This window comes from Prunus dulcis, chromosome 4, assembly GCF_902201215.1.
Source record: "Prunus dulcis chromosome 4, ALMONDv2, whole genome shotgun sequence".
Lineage (NCBI taxonomy): Eukaryota > Viridiplantae > Streptophyta > Magnoliopsida > Rosales > Rosaceae > Prunus > Prunus dulcis.
The window spans coordinates 22,677,560-22,695,228 of NC_047653.1; the positions used below are offsets into that span (position 1 = coordinate 22,677,560).

At 34.6% G+C, this 17,669-nt stretch overlaps 2 protein-coding genes across 2 annotated transcripts; both read left to right on the forward strand.

Moving 5' to 3' along the window:
• The first annotated feature begins 3,606 nt into the window (after window positions 1-3,606).
• Window positions 3,607-6,708, forward strand: LOC117624782 (small nuclear ribonucleoprotein E-like). The gene is made up of 6 exons (XM_034356230.1): window positions 3,607-3,852; window positions 3,968-3,994; window positions 4,120-4,182; window positions 6,131-6,209; window positions 6,294-6,339; window positions 6,473-6,708. Exons 1-6 carry the CDS (start codon window positions 3,811-3,813, stop codon window positions 6,480-6,482), a joined length of 267 nt encoding a protein of 88 aa, XP_034212121.1. The 5' UTR covers window positions 3,607-3,810; the 3' UTR covers window positions 6,483-6,708.
• Window positions 6,709-15,092: 8,384 nt separating this feature from the next.
• Window positions 15,093-17,163, forward strand: LOC117624924 (small nuclear ribonucleoprotein E-like). The gene is made up of 3 exons (XM_034356453.1): window positions 15,093-15,370; window positions 15,484-15,510; window positions 15,636-17,163. Exons 1-3 carry the CDS (start codon window positions 15,329-15,331, stop codon window positions 15,750-15,752), a joined length of 186 nt encoding a protein of 61 aa, XP_034212344.1. The 5' UTR covers window positions 15,093-15,328; the 3' UTR covers window positions 15,753-17,163.
• Window positions 17,164-17,669: the final 506 nt, after the last annotated feature.

Here is a 17,669-nt window from a genome sequence, read left to right on the forward strand (position 1 = left end):
CTCTCATAAGTACAGATTATGCCTACCATTGTCGGACGTACACTACCATTATGCTCTCATAAGTAACACTAGTGTAAGTCCGACAACGATAATTAGTAACTTAATGTACAATAATCTGTTATCAATGATTATAAAATCTCCAAATCTTCCCCATTTCTGCAATCAATATCGTGGTTTTAAGAAATTCAGGTTGCCTTGCCTTTTGATATGCAATCTGCAACTTGGTTTTTGAGCTTGTTAAATAAACTAAGGTTAATAGTTAAATTTTGTTTGGATGTGCAAGTATATTATAATTTTTAAAGAGCACAGAGTCCTTTAGATTTGTGACCCTCAACATTCCCTTCACATAATATTCTCTCAGGTAGTTTCAGAACAATTGTACAACAAAGTTTGATGTCCCCTTGATTCCCCTTGAGCTCTTTTTGTACAGAGGAGGCCTACTTTTGGCTTGAAAAACGATTCGATACAACGGCGTGTACAATATATTTTTCTAAAGATATCTTTAAAGAGAGGAAGGACAAGAATTGAACTCTAGCTTCTTAATTCAAGCAATTATTTGTTCAGTTTCTTTTGTAGCAAGATTCTGGTTGAAAGCCAAGTAAAGTGCCTGCAAATTTGGAATCTAAGACAGTTCCACAAATTTGGTTTGAGTTATAGGGGAATGTCCCTTTGCATCTAACCTCTTTAGATCACTTTCCTTATCTCATAAATCCATGGACTTGTCAAATAGGTCAATGGTCATGCATGGAACATTAGTTGTGCTGACATATTTGCCCTTTTGTGTTAACCAAAATGATTGGTTTAAACAAAGTTTCCTTGAAAGATTTCATTTAATGATTGGCTTTTAGGGCATACTTCTAACAATCTCCCACTTGCATTAAAGTCAAGCATTTACTTGTTTAATAACCATCTACATTAGATGTTTGATAAGGGTATTTTATTGCATATTTGTTATTCCTAATCTATATTTGTAGTTTATTCTATTTGAACTAATTAGATTATTTTTCACAAAATGTGAAGTAAATAAAAAGTTTTCTAAAAATTGAATTACAAAGCCAAAATTGTCTAAGGTGCAGACTAATTAATATGTTGCCCGTGTTGTCTTTGCATTGATCATAGAAAAGGAATTGCTTGGGGACTTAAACCTGAAGAAGCAAAGAAATCTAAGGAATTGCATTGATCATAGAAAAGGAATTGCATTTTCAATTTTTATGCTTTATTTAATTTTTTTTTCAACCAATAAATCAATTTTGAATCAACTAGGTTAGCAATTGAATTAACTTGGGTTGGATTAGTTTTCCATCTTTTTCACACACTCCTTGTGGGAACAACCTCGCATTGACACACCCTTATTCTACAGTCGATTCGTGCACTTGCGAGTATTATAAATTTAAAACACCTTCGAATGGACAACAATGTTCATCGAATCAAAGCCGATGTCATATACATATTGGTACTACTATGTCAAGTATGGAAACATATCTAAGAATCATGTTATCCTTTCAAACATGTGATTATTCTAATCATAGTTTATTTATCTTAGTGTGTTTTTGAAGCTTTGATGAGACCTCTTGTTTCCTTGCTTGAGCTGTTGCCCCAATTCATCGTTATTGTATCTAGTCATATCAATGATGTATTATGGTTAAAACTATTTCAAATGGAATTGGTTTTTCTTAACCAAACATACATTCTCAGCTTCCAATTCAGCAACTAAACAACTTTTACAGAATCTTGCTAAAAAGACATACTCATGCGTTGTTTAGGAAATCGCTTTTAATGTCCTAGGGAAAAAAATTTTAATCACTCATAACGGACCTTGCTTATAGTTGCATATGTCGATACTTTAAGCGACTGTTAGCTTAACTGTCAACTCATGGTACAGATGTCATCTATGATGTCTCCACATCACCTCAAATCTTTGTCCTTTATCCTTTTAGCCATATTTGGGACATTCTTGACTACTAAATCCTTTGTCTAGCTAGTATTCACATGTGTTAGATATACTACACATGACCATCCAATATATGGGATTCAAGTAAACTTTCTTTTACTTTATTTTAAGTTTCACTTTTCAAGAAAACTACATTTTTCTTGAGAGTTGCATATGAATGTTAGGTCATATGATAACTTTGGAATTCCCATGTTTATCTTCATAAACTACTATCCCTCTATGTGAAAAACTCCCACTTTTAATTTAGAAGAAAATAATCATATAAACTGTTTTATATGAAAGACGAAGGTACGCACATGAATTAGGTGTACTCGAGTATGCTTAGGCCACGCTCTATTGCAGTGGCTTCGGACTGTGTTAGATAATGTCTGACGAAGCAGTGGGCTCAGTGAGCTCGGGCATGTGACATTGTTAAACTTTATAGGTTTGCATGTGGAATTGGTAAACTTGTACCATGACCTCCCCATGTGCCAAATTGTAGTCTCGCTTGGTATGGTATGAATATCAAAGCTTGCATAGGCACTTCATAGTTGTATTTGATGGGCCTCCATGTACCCCGGCTAGGCTTCTTTTATAGCACGATAATGCGTTGGGCCTAAATATATGCACAGACCGTCCGTGAGATATTTTGCGCCTCAACACTAGTAATATTAATACCACTAGCATGCATCGAGAGGGAAGGAAATGAAGACAATTGGTGGAAGATCGGGTAAAAGAATCTCAAGCAAGTGATACCGTACGTAATATTGAAACATGAGATTGATAGGTACATAATCGATCATATTGAAAATGTGGTTCCTAACTTTGATATTTTGAAGTGGTGGAAATTGAATGGGGTTAAATATCCGGGTTTGGTACTTATTGCAAAAGATGTGCTTGTCATCCAACTGTAGCTTTGAAATCAGGCTTTACCACAAGTGGTTGAGTAGTCTATTACTTTTGGGCTTGATTGACTCCTAGCATTGTGGAGACCTTAATTTGTGCAAAAAATTAATTAAAGTCCGATGACATCTCTTCTTTACAATATGAACCAACCATTCAAGAGATGAAGTTTTAAGAATTGAGACATGTATTATTTTATGTTTTTATGTGATTTAATGAAATATCTAGCTTGCATCCACACCAACTAATTCAATTTAATGATGTACGCGTGATTTCTGTTTTTATTTTTATAATCTATCCAGTGTATTATCATATGAAAACTTGAGAGTGTGTTTCTTGTTTCATTTTGTTGTCAACAAGTATACACATGAATATGGTTTTTTTTTTAGAATGGTTGCTTTGAATTCCAGTGTGCACTGAAGCGGAATGAAGCATTTTTCCAAGCTTTGCAAAGTGAGAGCGGGGGATCCTGTGATGTTTATGTTGAATATATTATTTTTCTGAAATTTGGTTGTATATTTGCTCTTTTGTTTGGTTTTTAATTGAAGTTTTATTATGTATTTGATTAGTTGTTGGGTCGTAACTTGGAGTCCCCTCCCAATCTTTTTTTCGCCAGAGTCAATTGATAAAGGGTTTTTTTTGGGTGTTTTTATTAACTTATTCTGTACCTTTGGATCAAAATTGTTTAAATCTAACGGTTCAAAAAGTGAATGTACTCATACAGCCAAATGATTCGATTGCGCCGCCAACTCCTCTCTCATTCTCTCACTGCGTCTCTACTCTTCTCCCTCCCAAACATTCTGCGTTTATTCTTCTCTCTTTCCCTCACCCGCTCTCCTCTGCGTCTCTTCTCTGTACCACAGAGTTGTCGTTCGTATTATAGCAAAAAGAAAGACCTGGGGTCGCTAGGGTTTCTTCAAAGTCTCTTCGACTAAAACCTCTTTCTGTAACCCCAAAACCCATTGAATTTCGCAGCCATGGCGAGCACCAAAGTTCAGAGGATTATGACCCAACCCATTGTGCGTTTCTTTCTCCATCGTCCTCATCTCCGTTTTGTTGGACATTTTTGCCTCTTTTTTTTAATGATTCACTGACAAATTTCCTTCCTTTTTCTTTCGGGGTTTTTTGCTGCAGAACTTGATTTTCAGGTTCCTTCAAAGTGTAAGTCATCCTTGTCACTCTATTTGATCGATTTTGTCATCTGGGTTTGTTTCGGAAAGCTCGCATCCCGGGTGGTTTTCTTGTTGGGGTTTGAAATTTTATTTTTTGGAATTTTTTTTATACAGAAAGCTCGCATTCAGATATGGCTCTTTGAGCAGAAGGACCTCAGGATTGAAGGCCGAATTATTGTAAGTTTGTTTTGTTTTTTATTTTCAAACGAAATTTTTATCAGGCTCCACTAGGGTTTTAGTGTTATTTTGTTCATGTTGCTAGATGCTTATTAGCATAAATTGAGTTCTTTGGCTTTATTTATCTTTCTAATTGATCTGCCCATATTGGGAATCAAGTGTCTTTTTTCCCCATATGATTAAGCTTAAAAGTCACTGTTAACTGTCATAAAATTAGTGTTCAATTTAAGTATTCTATTGTTGGTTGGATTTTACCCGTAAACCTGAGGAATTTTAGGAAGAGTCAAACTCAAAACCTAACAATTTACTTTTGTACAAACTCGAGCACGCTTGTAAAAGTATAAAGTAATAAATAGAGAGTTCATTACTTATCACTTCCATTCTCTACATGTAAAAAGACAAAAAACAAAAAATTTCTAAAACAGGGAGGAGGGTAGGGAGTCTGTGGAGCTTTATTTTTTGCTATACACTCTCCACTGTAGCTAAAGAGCTCAAATAAGATATGAACGTTCTACTATACATTATTTGTTGTAGAGATTACACAGTATTGGATAACATGTAGTTTTAGGCTTTTAGCTTTTGTTCTATTGAATAAGATTTGGGGTTCTTATTGATTTTAAAGACATAAACTAGAGGTGCATTGTGGAATGACTGAATCATGCATTTAAAATAACTTGGGTAAACATCTATATCTGTAGAATTAGTACTGCATTATTTGGTAGATCTTAAGAATATTGCAGGGTTTTTCTTGGAGGAATTTGTATTTTGTGTAATGAGGGTGCAGAAGTATGACCATCTGCTATGAACGATTATTGTATTTGAGTGGAAAACTAGTTTGCTAAATAAAGTAGAAGATATGCAAAAGAAAAATGTGGAAGCTTCTGATCTGGGAGATTATTAGTTTTCGAACAGTTACTATCGGTCAGTTGCTAAAACATGTTTCCCTTGTCTCATGCTTCCCTTGTTGAGACATGCTTCTACACTGTTCTGGTAAAGACTTTGGCAGGACTATGGTAGACTTTGGCAGGACTACGCATAATAAGAGTATGGAGTGCTTTTTTGAAAGGGACTTTTGTTGAAACATCACAGATATAGTTCCAATTTTGTAACTATGTCTAGGTTCAAATTATAGTCTACAAACCGGCTGGGTCTAGATCATAAGAGCCTTTAGTACAGGGAATACATTTCAAAGCCTTGATTTCGTATTGGGTTCTCAAACTTTTCCTTCTTCCCTTTTGCCATTCTCTAGAATCTGTACTAACACTTTGTTTTAAACCACATTTTTTTTACAAGTGATTGCACGTAATACATAAGATTGAACTTGGATTATGCCCTTTAGAATTTCAATTGCTCCAAATGGACAAAACTAATCATACATCCCTCCAACTTGTGGGTCTAAATGTTATGAATGTGCTAGAAGTTCAGCTTTATGTGGCTGGATGAAGATGTTAGTTATTGATGAAGATGGGAAATAGGTAGAAAAGTGGAAAAAGTAAGAAACAATGTAAACAGCAGGATATCCTGGAAGTTTGAATTTTACATTTATATTTATATTCCACTAGAGGGCTTTCATATTGTCTGACTTGTTCTCTCAATGTACTTGCAAACACAATTTTACCTTTCCTTTTGTGGTGCCTTGTATGCGATGGCTTGAACCTTACTATTCCTAATTTTCTAACTGGTTGAGGGTATGTTTGCTCTGCTTGATTATCTCCATATTTCACATACGAGCTAGTTGCATATTTTATAGTCTTTCATTTCTCCAACAAACGTTTGTCATAAATGAGAAGCTGACATAGCAATGATGTAATATGCATTATCATATATGCGTACTTTCTCCATCTCTTTCTCTATCGCTATATATTCCCATTATTAGTCAGCATATATTATATGTAGATATATCTGACCATAATGTCGTAAATTCTTTGGTGTTCATCTGTGTTTTTAGGGTTTTGATGAGTATATGAATTTGGTTCTGGATGAGGCCGAAGAAGTTAGCATCAAGAAAAAAACCAGAAAGTCATTGGGTGAGTCTCCTCGCCTTTCGCTCTTCTGCTAACCTATGCTTGTGCAATCTCTAAATTGTTTCTGTTTTGTTTTAATTTTTTCAGGACGCATTCTTCTGAAAGGAGATAACATAACTCTGATGATGAACACGTAAGTCAATTGAAACTCTGTGTGTGTGTGTGCGCCTCTCTGTCTCTGTCTCTGTCTCTCTCTCTCTCTCTCCCCCCCTCTCGCTCGCTGAGTCTCTCTGTCTCTCTCTAACAATATCTTTTCCAAATTCCAGGGGGAAATGACGACCAATCTAGCAAATGCAGAAACTTTGGCTACAGTGTATCTTTAATGCGACGGAGGTTGAGCTATTTAGATTTACTGCTTTTCTAAAACAAATGTATGTTGGATGTCATTTATGAGTAGTGAGATATGTATTGACAATCTTAATTGCAAGCGGATATACGTTCACTGGTATTACTGATACTATCTTGTTTTGTGATGCAGAATTCTTTATACTTTGTGTTTGCATTTGATCGCCCTCGCCCTTGTTAGGCTTTCTGCACAAAACCTTGTATGTTAATGGTAATTCAATTCAACCATGATTAGATAGATTGCCAACCATTTTTAATTTGGAAACAAATTGTTCGTCATCCCTGTTTGACCTAATTACGGTTCTTTTTGTTGGAAGAAAAAAAAAGAAGAAAAGAAAATCAAAGGTGCCTTTCGAATGAATCAATTGTTTTCGTTCTCAATTATGTTGTTTTCTTTGTGTTTTATGAATTTTTAGGTTGAGATAATTTTATTTCGCTGTAAAATAATCATCTTCCTCTTGTTTTCCAACTCCTAATTTTGGGTTTCTAATCCCAGGTTTTATTGGCTCAGTAGTAAAACATTATGAACGTAGAACGCCAAGGCTTAGGCAGTAAGACAAATCATAGCAAGAGACAACTAGAAGGAATTATGGGTCAAACTAAGAGCATAACAATCAAAGATAGAAGATATCAATCCCATTTCCTATTTCTACCTTTACCCAGATATAACTGACATTAACCAAAAAAAAAAAAAAAACTCACACATCACCCATATTTAAACAACAATAGGTTAATGGGTATTTTCAGTAACTTCCATAGGCTTCTGACCCAATTTCTGGAATTTTTTTTATTTATAGCATGTTTACTAATTTGTAATTGAAATCAATATAAGGAGTTGAAAGACTCAAATTTAAGCCCAAACTGAAGAACCAATAGACAAAAGTGAGTAGTTTATTCAGATTGGTCCAAAATCCCTTGCTCCTTAAGAATTTAATATTGTGTTAACTTTAGTTAATCAATGTGATTAACAGCTAGCAAGAAACCATATTATTTTAGTGACTTGAAAATTTCTAAAACAGGGAGGAGGGTAGGGAGTCTGTGGAGCTTTATTTTTTAGTGACTTGAAAAGATGGAATAAAAGTTGGGGCGGCTTGCATGCAATGTTGCCTAAAAAGGAAACCTGACTTTCTGAGCAATGCACCCCATCTGATGCCTTCCCAGAAGAATCCTTATTTTCTTTCTTTTTTTGGAACAAGGAAACCCTTTTAAAAATAAAAATAAAAACTCTACAAGTACCTAACCTGCATGAACTAAAGCTACTTTCTGAAGAAAAAGACAACTTTTTGACACTACTTGAGAAAAATAAAAGTGCCAATAACGTCTTCAAGTCTGTTTTGGTCAATGGAGAAAGCAGAGGACCATAGGAAATATGCTCCTTTTTTTCTTCTTCTCTGGCATTTATTAGTAAAGTAAAAATTTCAGATAGCTTTTAGCTAGACGGCTTGCATGCAATGTTGCCTAAGAAGGAAACCTGACTTTCTGAGCAACGCATACCATCTGATGCCTTCCCTGAAGAATCCTTATTATCTTTCCTTTTTTGGAACAAGGAAACCCTTTTAAAAATAAAAACAAAAACTCTACAAGTACCTAACCATGCATGAATCAAAGCTACTTTCTGAAGAAAAAGACAACTTCTTGACACTACTTGAGAAAAATAAAAGTGCCCATAATGTCTTCAAGTCTGTTTTGGTCAACAGAGAAAGCAGAGGACCATAGGAAATAAGCAGAGGACCATAGGAAATATTCTTCTTCTCTGGTCTTACTTGTGATCTCAACCACCCATTACTTCCTTGGCTTTCTGAATCCTCCAAGGTTCTCCACCCTACTATAAATACACAACAGCTCCCTTATTGCCACTACAAACCAAAGAGAGTAACCTTTGAACTTTCTTCATCTCAAAATCTCTTTAAGCCTCTGTTTAATATCTCTGTGTCAAAAAAGAGTTATGGGAGGCAACAACAGGCAGAAAACACCCTCCTCCTCCTCATTCTTCAGCTTGTTCAAGTCGAGGAGGCCTCGCAGGGGAGGTGACGAGTTAGCCATATCCGCCCTTGTGGTGGAGGATTCGTATAAGAGTGTAGGAAAGGTGTGGCATAGTGTGCAGGACACAGGTCGGTGGGTAGCTGAGCCCGGCATTGACGACAAAGCTGCTGCTTTCATTGACAGAATACACAAGAAGATTGCGTCAGAATCTGATGTCCAACCTCAACTGTCTGTAAACCCAACTGGAAATGCCTGAGCTGCGTTAGTGTATTATAATGTTATTTTATTCAAAAAAGTTGTATCTAGTTTGTGAATCACTATAATAAATGTATTAAGTATTTGTCTGTTCATTAAAGCTCTCATAAGTACAGATTATGCCTACCATTGTCGGACGTACACTACCATTATGCTCTCATAAGTAACACTAGTGTAAGTCCGACAACGATAATTAGTAACTTAATGTACAATAATCTGTTATCAATGATTATAAAATCTCCGAATCTTCCCCATTTCTGCAATCCATATCGTGGTTTTAAGAAATTCAGGTTGCCTTGCCTTTTGATATGCAATCTGCAACTTGGTTTTTGAGCTTGTTAAATAAACTAAGGTTAATAGTTAAATTTTGTTTGGATGTGCAATATATTATAATTTTTAAAGAGCACAGAGTCCTTTAGATTTGTGACCCTCAACATTCCCTTCACATAATATTCTCTCAGGTAGTTTCAGAACAATTGTACAACAAAGTTTGATGTCCCCTTGAGCTCTTTTTGTACAGAGGAGGCCTACTTTTGGCTTGAAAAACGATTCGATACAACGGCGTGTACAAGATATTTTTCTAAAGATATCTTTAAAGAGAGGAAGGACGAGAATTGAACTCTAGCTTCTTAATTCAAGCAATTATTTATTCAGTTTCTTTTGTAGCAAGATTCTGGTTGAAAGCCAAGTAAAGTGCCTGCAAATTTGGAATCTAACACAGTTCCACAAATTTCTTCGGCCCAAATTATCGTACATAGTACATGCTTTTGTTCTCAATAATTCTTTAATAATTTTACTTTATATAGTCGTTTAAAAAGCCTAGTGAAACATACAATTGTAGCTAGGCATATATAGTGTTTCTCCACAGACAGTAAGTAGAGCTAGCAGAAATAAAAGCAATGGTAGAGAACAATATTCCAGACCAACCCTCCAAATTAGTAGGAGACACTTATAATTAACATCAATTTGAACCAGAAACAAAGCATGTTATGTATGTCATGTATGTGTTTCATATAATAAATCTTTAGCCAACAAGTGGCGCAACTTGTTTCAAAGAAATTCCAACGGCTAACCATTAATTTGAATAGCTAAATACTGTCATCTTGGTTAATGCTCTTCCACTTTTCTTTCCCTCTGTCTGAATGGCTCTCCCCTCAACTAAACGTCCATATTCTGTGACATAAAAACACAAACTGAGACAAGGACACTGGTGATTCTAGGCTAAAGCTACTGGTTCAGGGAGTGTTGCGTACACTTTTGTATAGCTGTATGGAACTGTGACCTTCAAAATCAGTAAAAATCTTCACTTTTCTAAGATCCCTTGTAAGTACCTTTTCACGGTTCATGTACCTGGTTCATATATCCTTGTATAATTATGAGATATTCTCTTACAATGCAGAAGATATGAAAATAAATATAGACGTTTTGGTATGTGAGCACATTGGATGCAATGTAAGAGAAAGCCAATCAATACAAGAAGATTATGAACAAATAAATTAGCCATCAATTAGGATATATATATATATATATATATATTGTTGTAAATGCATGGGTTGGTGGATGACCACCATACCTCTTAGTATTCTACCGTTGGATTTTATGTAACCTATGCACTAAGTATTTGTAATTAGTGCTTGTAACCTATAGGTATATTGTAAATGATGGTATTCAATATCCTATCTTGTAAGCCTATAAATAGGTGGTTCTACCAAAGATTAAGATGAGAATAAACAAGGTGAAACTTTATCTTTAGCATATCACTTCTCTCTACATTTTCCCTCTAGTTTTATAACACGTTATCAGCACGACATTGCTCTTGGTATGTTTTCTTTCTTTGAATTTTCTTTCTTCTTATATGAGCTAGAGTCATCACATGGTATAGAGTTTCTTTGTACTCACCATCAGACTTCATCATGCTCGTTTAAGAAAAAAAAAAATTCTTATTCTTATTACACATGAATATAATGCCATGTTTTTTTTATTTGTTTGTTTATTTAATTTTAAGTATGATCTTAATTATTATGATGAGTTTGTATTATACAAAAGATCAAGGCCCGAAGTTCCTCGATCCTCATCATATAACTAGATTAGGACCTAGAGTTCTTTTGATTGAATCAGAACCTGAAGTTCTTTGATTCCAAATAATTGAGGGCGTGAAGTTTCCGCGAATTTAAAGAGCACATAAGGACATGAAACTCCTCGATTTTGTATTAATCAAAATCAGAATTCCATGAGGCCTACATATGTCAAAAACCCGAACCAGAAGTTTCGAGTGCATATACATGGATTTGAGTATGAAGTTCAAAGCACAACTATTAATTCAATTTATTTATATCTACGTATTCGAACTTGAAGTTTCAAATATATATTGATATGAACCTGAAGTTCATAGTTTTTGTGGATCTTAATACTATATATGAACTTGAAGTTCATTACTTATTTGTGCCTATATGAACCTGAATTGGTTGGAAACCCAATTCTTAAACCTGTAGTTTTATCTACATATTGAATACACATTAATATTGGATTATCTTGGAATTTAATAGTCTTTAATTTATTTAATTTATTCCTCATTTATACCACTTTACTCTTTTTATTTTATTTATGTTGGTTTATTAGTTAATTTCGTTTTACGATGATAATGTTTTGTATTACAGCCCCAATATTGACAGTCAGAGGTGTCTATTGGAGAAACTTCCTACTTTCTTTTGTGGGTAGGAAATTTATGATGTCATGAACCAAAAGTTCATGAGGCCCCAATATTACACAACTATTAAAGTAGTTGAAGTTTATGATGTCATGAACCAAAAGTTCATGAGGTCCCAATATTACACAACTATTAAAGTAGTTGAAGATTATAATATCATGAACCAGAAGTTCATTGACCGGATAACTTTTATGTTGTGGTATGATTATCTTGGCAATCCATATTCCACAATGACACATAAGAGTTTTATAAATTTGTAAGGACATTGTTTAAAGACTCAAAATATTGTCTTGTCCAACAAATATCATTACAAAGAATGCTCATCATTTAAAGACTCAAAATATTGTCTTGTCCAACAAATATCATTACAAAGAATCCTCACAAATAAAAGTTGTCATGAGATCATCAAAGTCAAAAATTGACTTTGAGCCCTCTTTCCTGAAATAATTCAAGGGGATATTTGTGAGCTTATATAATATTTAATTATGGATCACTTCACCAGTTTTATTAATTGTGCCTACTAAAATGGTCACATATTTGTCTCTTGTCAAGACGTTTACGAGCACAACTCCCATATTATCCAATCCAGTCAACTTGACTTGATAATGATGATGAGTTTATTTTCCTAAATTTTGAGACAATTTTCCCGCCATTAGGGGGAGAAATGGCAGTTCCTGAAGAACGTCGTGAAATAGTGTTGAATCAATCCGCTTTTGTCTCATCAAGATAATGCATATAAAAGTTGTACATATGCTAACATGGATTGATATTCTCATATCACAATCCATTAACATGGTGACTATATATATAATGCATGCCTGAAGCATGACAGAAATATAGGTTCTAAAGACTTAACTCCTCATAAGTGGAGATTATTTGAAAAATTCAAGCCCTATAAAAAATAACGCTCTATGGGAGGTTATGATCCACATATTCTAAATAATTCATTGTAAAAGAGATGTTTGTCTAACAAATGACAACATAAGCCCCTGAATAGGCATTGGTACCCCAAAGCAATGAGATGCTTATAAATTATGCATGCGCATGCACATGAGAATTGTGGGATCACAAATTGATGATACATTTGGTTTATTAGTAGCTACTACAATCATCAAGGGCTATGATTATATTAAATCACGTTTCATGAATGTCGACAAGTTAAGTGATTGGCCAAAAATGGAAATAGGCAATTCCATTTATCACTAAATATGAAGTGTGGGATATTGAACCTATAGCTCAAACACCGAATTACAAATTCTAAGTATGAAGGTTATGAATTGGTGCTTATGAAGTGAAATAAGATCACTAATATGACATAAGGTTTCCTGGGAGAGACATGGTTTTAGTCTCCCATCTCATCATAGATGCATCCACATTTCTATAAGTGCAGTTGTTACTTTAACATGAAACTTATAGCATATGTTAAATGCATATTTATTAAGACTACATGGTACATGGAAATCCTCAAAGCTCATGAAATATTTGAGATATATCGGATGAAGCAACCTCTTGAAGGATATAAAGTACCAAAATATTCTTAATTAAGAGTTATCACTAAAAGTTTGAGTATTTTGAATTCAAATTTGATATTATTGTAACATATTCTAACTATTAAATTTGTTGTTGATGCTCCTAAATATTTCAATCATTTGAAAAGTGAAAAACATGTCGAATAGTGTGATAGACGATCATGTATGAAGACAATGTTACTTGTATTGCTCAAATCAGAGAAGGGGAGATATTAATCAGGGGGAGATATCAATCAGGGGGAGCATCCCAATTCTACTACATGTAGGACGTATGCACGTTGTACTCTTTTTCCCTTCGACTAGGTTTTTGTCCCACTGGGTTTTTCCTAGCAAGGTTTTAACGAGGCAACATAAGCGCATCCAACACCATATCAATGATCCAGAAGAAAGTTTCACTCTTTTTCCCTTCACTTCGGTTTTGTCCCATTGGGTTTTCCAAGCAAGGTTTTTAATGAGGGAACTATGTCATTGTATGGTGGACATCCAAGGGGGAGTGTTGTAAATGCATGGGTTGGTGGATGACCACCATACCTCTTAGTATTCTACCGTTGGATTTTATGTAACCTATGCACTAAGTATTTGTAATTAGTGCTTGTAATCTATAGGTATATTGTAAATGATGGTATTCAATATCCTATCTTGTAAGCCTATAAATAGGTGGTTCTACCAAAGATTAAGATAAGAAGAAACAAGGTGAAACTTTATCTTTGGCATATCACTTCTCTCTACATTTTTCCCTCTAGTTTTATAACATATATATATATATATATATATATATATACATTTTCTTCTATGTGGACGTTATTATCGTGCGGACATCCATGTATTAAGGATAGTCTAATAAAAGTTGTAATATGATGCAAAAAGTTTAGTAGTGTGAGTTGGTAAGATGTATATGATATTTTTCTTTCTACTTAATAATATATATATATATATATATATATATATATATAGTCCTGATCTCTTGGACCCTACTCGTCATTGGATAAATTCAACGGTTCACTCACTCTTGCACTCCTTTTAAGAAACTTTTTTGAACCATTAAATTAATATTCAACGGTGAGTGACCACAATCTCTTGGACTTCTGTAGTCCAAGAGATCGGGACTGTATATATATATATATATATATATATATAAATTTATGGGGCTTCTTATCCACTCTTGGTTGTATATGGGGAAAATTGTTTGTTAATTCTCATACATGCATATGCATTAAAAGACGGATTTTGTTGTGTCGCATTTAGGGTAAATTACTCAAATGGTCCTCAAACTTGTATGCGATTTACATTTTGGTCCCTAAATTAAAATATTAGTCCAAATGGTACATAAATTCTATTTTAATCGCCCATTTGATCCAACCGTTACATTCTGTCAATATTGCTGTTAAATATGAGGGTAAATTGGTCATTTCGTACGTTAAAATAAAAAAAAATAAAAAATAAAATGAAAACTCAGTAATTGGAATAGGGGAGAAGAAATCGAAGGGAGGGGGTTTGGGTCTCATGATTTTTTCCTCTCTTTTTCTTCAATTATTTTCTAATTTTGTATTTATTTTAACCCTATTTTATTTGTTAATTATGAAAATTCGTATTTACCCCTAAAATTTGGTTACATTTAACAGAAAATGCAACAGTTGGATCAAATGAGCGATTAAAATAGAATTTATGTACTATTTGGACTAATAATTTAATTTATGGACCAAAATGTAAATCGCGTACAAGTTTGAAGACTATTTGAGCAATTTACCCGTCGCATTTAATCATTAAAATATATTTATTATTTTTATCTTTAGTAATTATTACTTATAAGGTAATCCATCCCATTATTGTTTTGGATTTTATTTGTTTCTTTCCTTCTTTTCTGTCATTCTTCTATTACAAATTATTTATTTAGTAACATGGCGTGCCGGTGTGAGTGCACCCAATAATTTTTTTCGGCAGAGTCAATTGATAAAGGGTCTTTTTGGGTGTTTTTATTAACTTATTCTGTACCTTTGGATCAAAATTGTTTAAATCTGACGGTTCAAAAAGTGAATGTACTCATACAGCCAAATGATTCGATTGCGCCGCCAACTCCTCTCTCTCATTCTCTCACTGCGTCTCTACTCTTCTCCCTCCCAAACATTCTGCGTTTATTCTTCTCTCTTTCCCTCTCCCGCTCTCCTCTGCGTCTCTTCTCTGTACCACAGAGTTGTCGTTCGTATTATAGCAAAAAGAAAGACCTGGGGTCGCTAGGGTTTCTTCAAAGTCTCTTCGACTAAAACCTCTTTCTGTAACCCCAAAACCCATTGAATTTCGCAGCCATGGCGAGCACCAAAGTTCAGAGGATTATGACCCAACCCATTGTGCGTTTCTTTCTCCATCGTCCTCATCTCTGTTTTGTTTAACATTTTTGCCCCTTTTTTTAATGATTCACTGACAAATTTCCTTCCTTTTTCTTTTGGGGTTTTTGCTGCAGAACTTGATTTTCAGGTTCCTTCAAAGTGTAAGTCATCCTTGTCACTCTATTTGATTGATTTTGTCATCTGGGTTTATTTCGGAAAGCTCGCATCCCGGGTGGTTTTCTTGTTGGGGTTTGAAATTTTATTTTTTGGAATTTTTTTTATACAGAAAGCTCGCATTCAGATATGGCTCTTTGAGCAGAAGGACCTCAGGATTGAAGGCCGAATTATTGTAAGTTTGTTTTGTTTTGTATTTTCAAACGAAATTTTTATCAGGCTCCACTAGTGTTTTAGTGTTATTTTGTTCATATTGCTAGATGCTTATTAGCATAAATTGAGTTCTTTGGCTTTATTTATCTTTCTAATTGATCTGCCCATATTGGGAATCAAGTGTCTTTTTTCCCCATATGATTAAGCTTAAAAGTCACTGTTAACTGTCATAAAATTAGTGTTCAATTTAAGTATTCTATTGTTGGTTGGATTTTACCCGTAAACCTGAGGAATTTTAGGAAGAGTCAAACTCAAAACCTAACAATTTACTTTTGTACAAACTCAAGCACGCTTGTAAAAGTATAAAGTAATAAATAGAGAGTTCATTACTTATCACTTCTATTCTCTACATGTAAAAAGACAAAAAACAAAAAATTTCTACAACAGGGAGGAGGGTAGGGAGTCTGTGGAGCTTTATTTTTTAGTGACTTGAAAAGATGGAATAAAAGTTGGGGGGATAATAAAAGTTGGGGGGATGCCAAACTCTGGCATTTATTAGTAAAGTAAAAATTTCAGATAGCTTTTAGCTAGACGGCTTGCATGCAATGTTGCCTAAGAAGGAAACCTGACTTTCTGAGCAACGCATACCATCTGATGCCTTCCCTGAAGAATCCTTATTATCTTTCCTTTTTTGGAACAAGGAAACCCTTTTAAAAATAAAAACAAAAACTCTACAAGTACCTAACCATGCATGAATCAAAGCTACTTTCTGAAGAAAAAGACAACTTTTTGACACTACTTGAGAAAAATAAAAGTGCCCATAATGTCTTCAAGTCTGTTTTGGTCAATATAGAAAGCAGAGGACCATAGGAAATAAGCAGAGGACCATAGGAAATATTCTTCTTCTCTGGTCTTATTTGTGATCTCAACCACCCATTACTTCCTTGGCTTTCTGAATCCTCCAAGGTTCTCCACCCTACTATAAATACACAACAGCTCCCTTATTGCCACTACAAACCAAAGAGAGTAACCTTTGAACTTTCTTCATCTCAAAATCTCTTTAAGCCTCTGTTTAATATCTCTGTGTCAAAAAAGAGTTATGGGAGGCAACAACAGGCAGAAAACACCCTCCTCCTCCTCATTCTTCAGCTTGTTCAAGTCGAGGAGGCCTCGCAGGGGAGGTGACGAGTTAGCCATATCCGCCCTTGTGGTGGAGGAATCGTATAAGAGTGTAGGAAAGGTGTGGCATAGTGTGGAGGACAGAGGTCGGTGGGTAGCTGAGCCCGGCATTGACGACAAAGCTGCTGCTTTCATTGACAGAATACACAAGAAGATTGCGTCAGAATCTGATGTCCAACCTCAACTGTCTGTAAACCCAACTGGAAATGCCTGAGCTGCGTTAGTGTATTATAATGTTATTTTATTCAAAAAAGTTGTATCTAGTTTGTGAATCACTATAATAAATGTATTAAGTATTTGTCTGTTCATTAAAGCTCTCATAAGTACAGATTATGCCTACCATTGTCGGACGTACACTACCATTATGCTCTCATAAGTAACACTAGTGTAAGTCCGACAACGATAATTAGTAACTTAATGTACAATAATCTGTTATCAATGATTATAAAATCTCCAAATCTTCCCCATTTCTGCAATCAATATCGTGGTTTTAAGAAATTCAGGTTGCCTTGCCTTTTGATATGCAATCTGCAACTTGGTTTTTGAGCTTGTTAAATAAACTAAGGTTAATAGTTAAATTTTGTTTGGATGTGCAAGTATATTATAATTTTTAAAGAGCACAGAGTCCTTTAGATTTGTGACCCTCAACATTCCCTTCACATAATATTCTCTCAGGTAGTTTCAGAACAATTGTACAACAAAGTTTGATGTCCCCTTGAGCTCTTTTTGTACAGAGGAGGCCTACTTTTGGCTTGAAAAACGATTCGATACAACGGCGTGTACAAGATATTTTTCTAAAGATATCTTTAAAGAG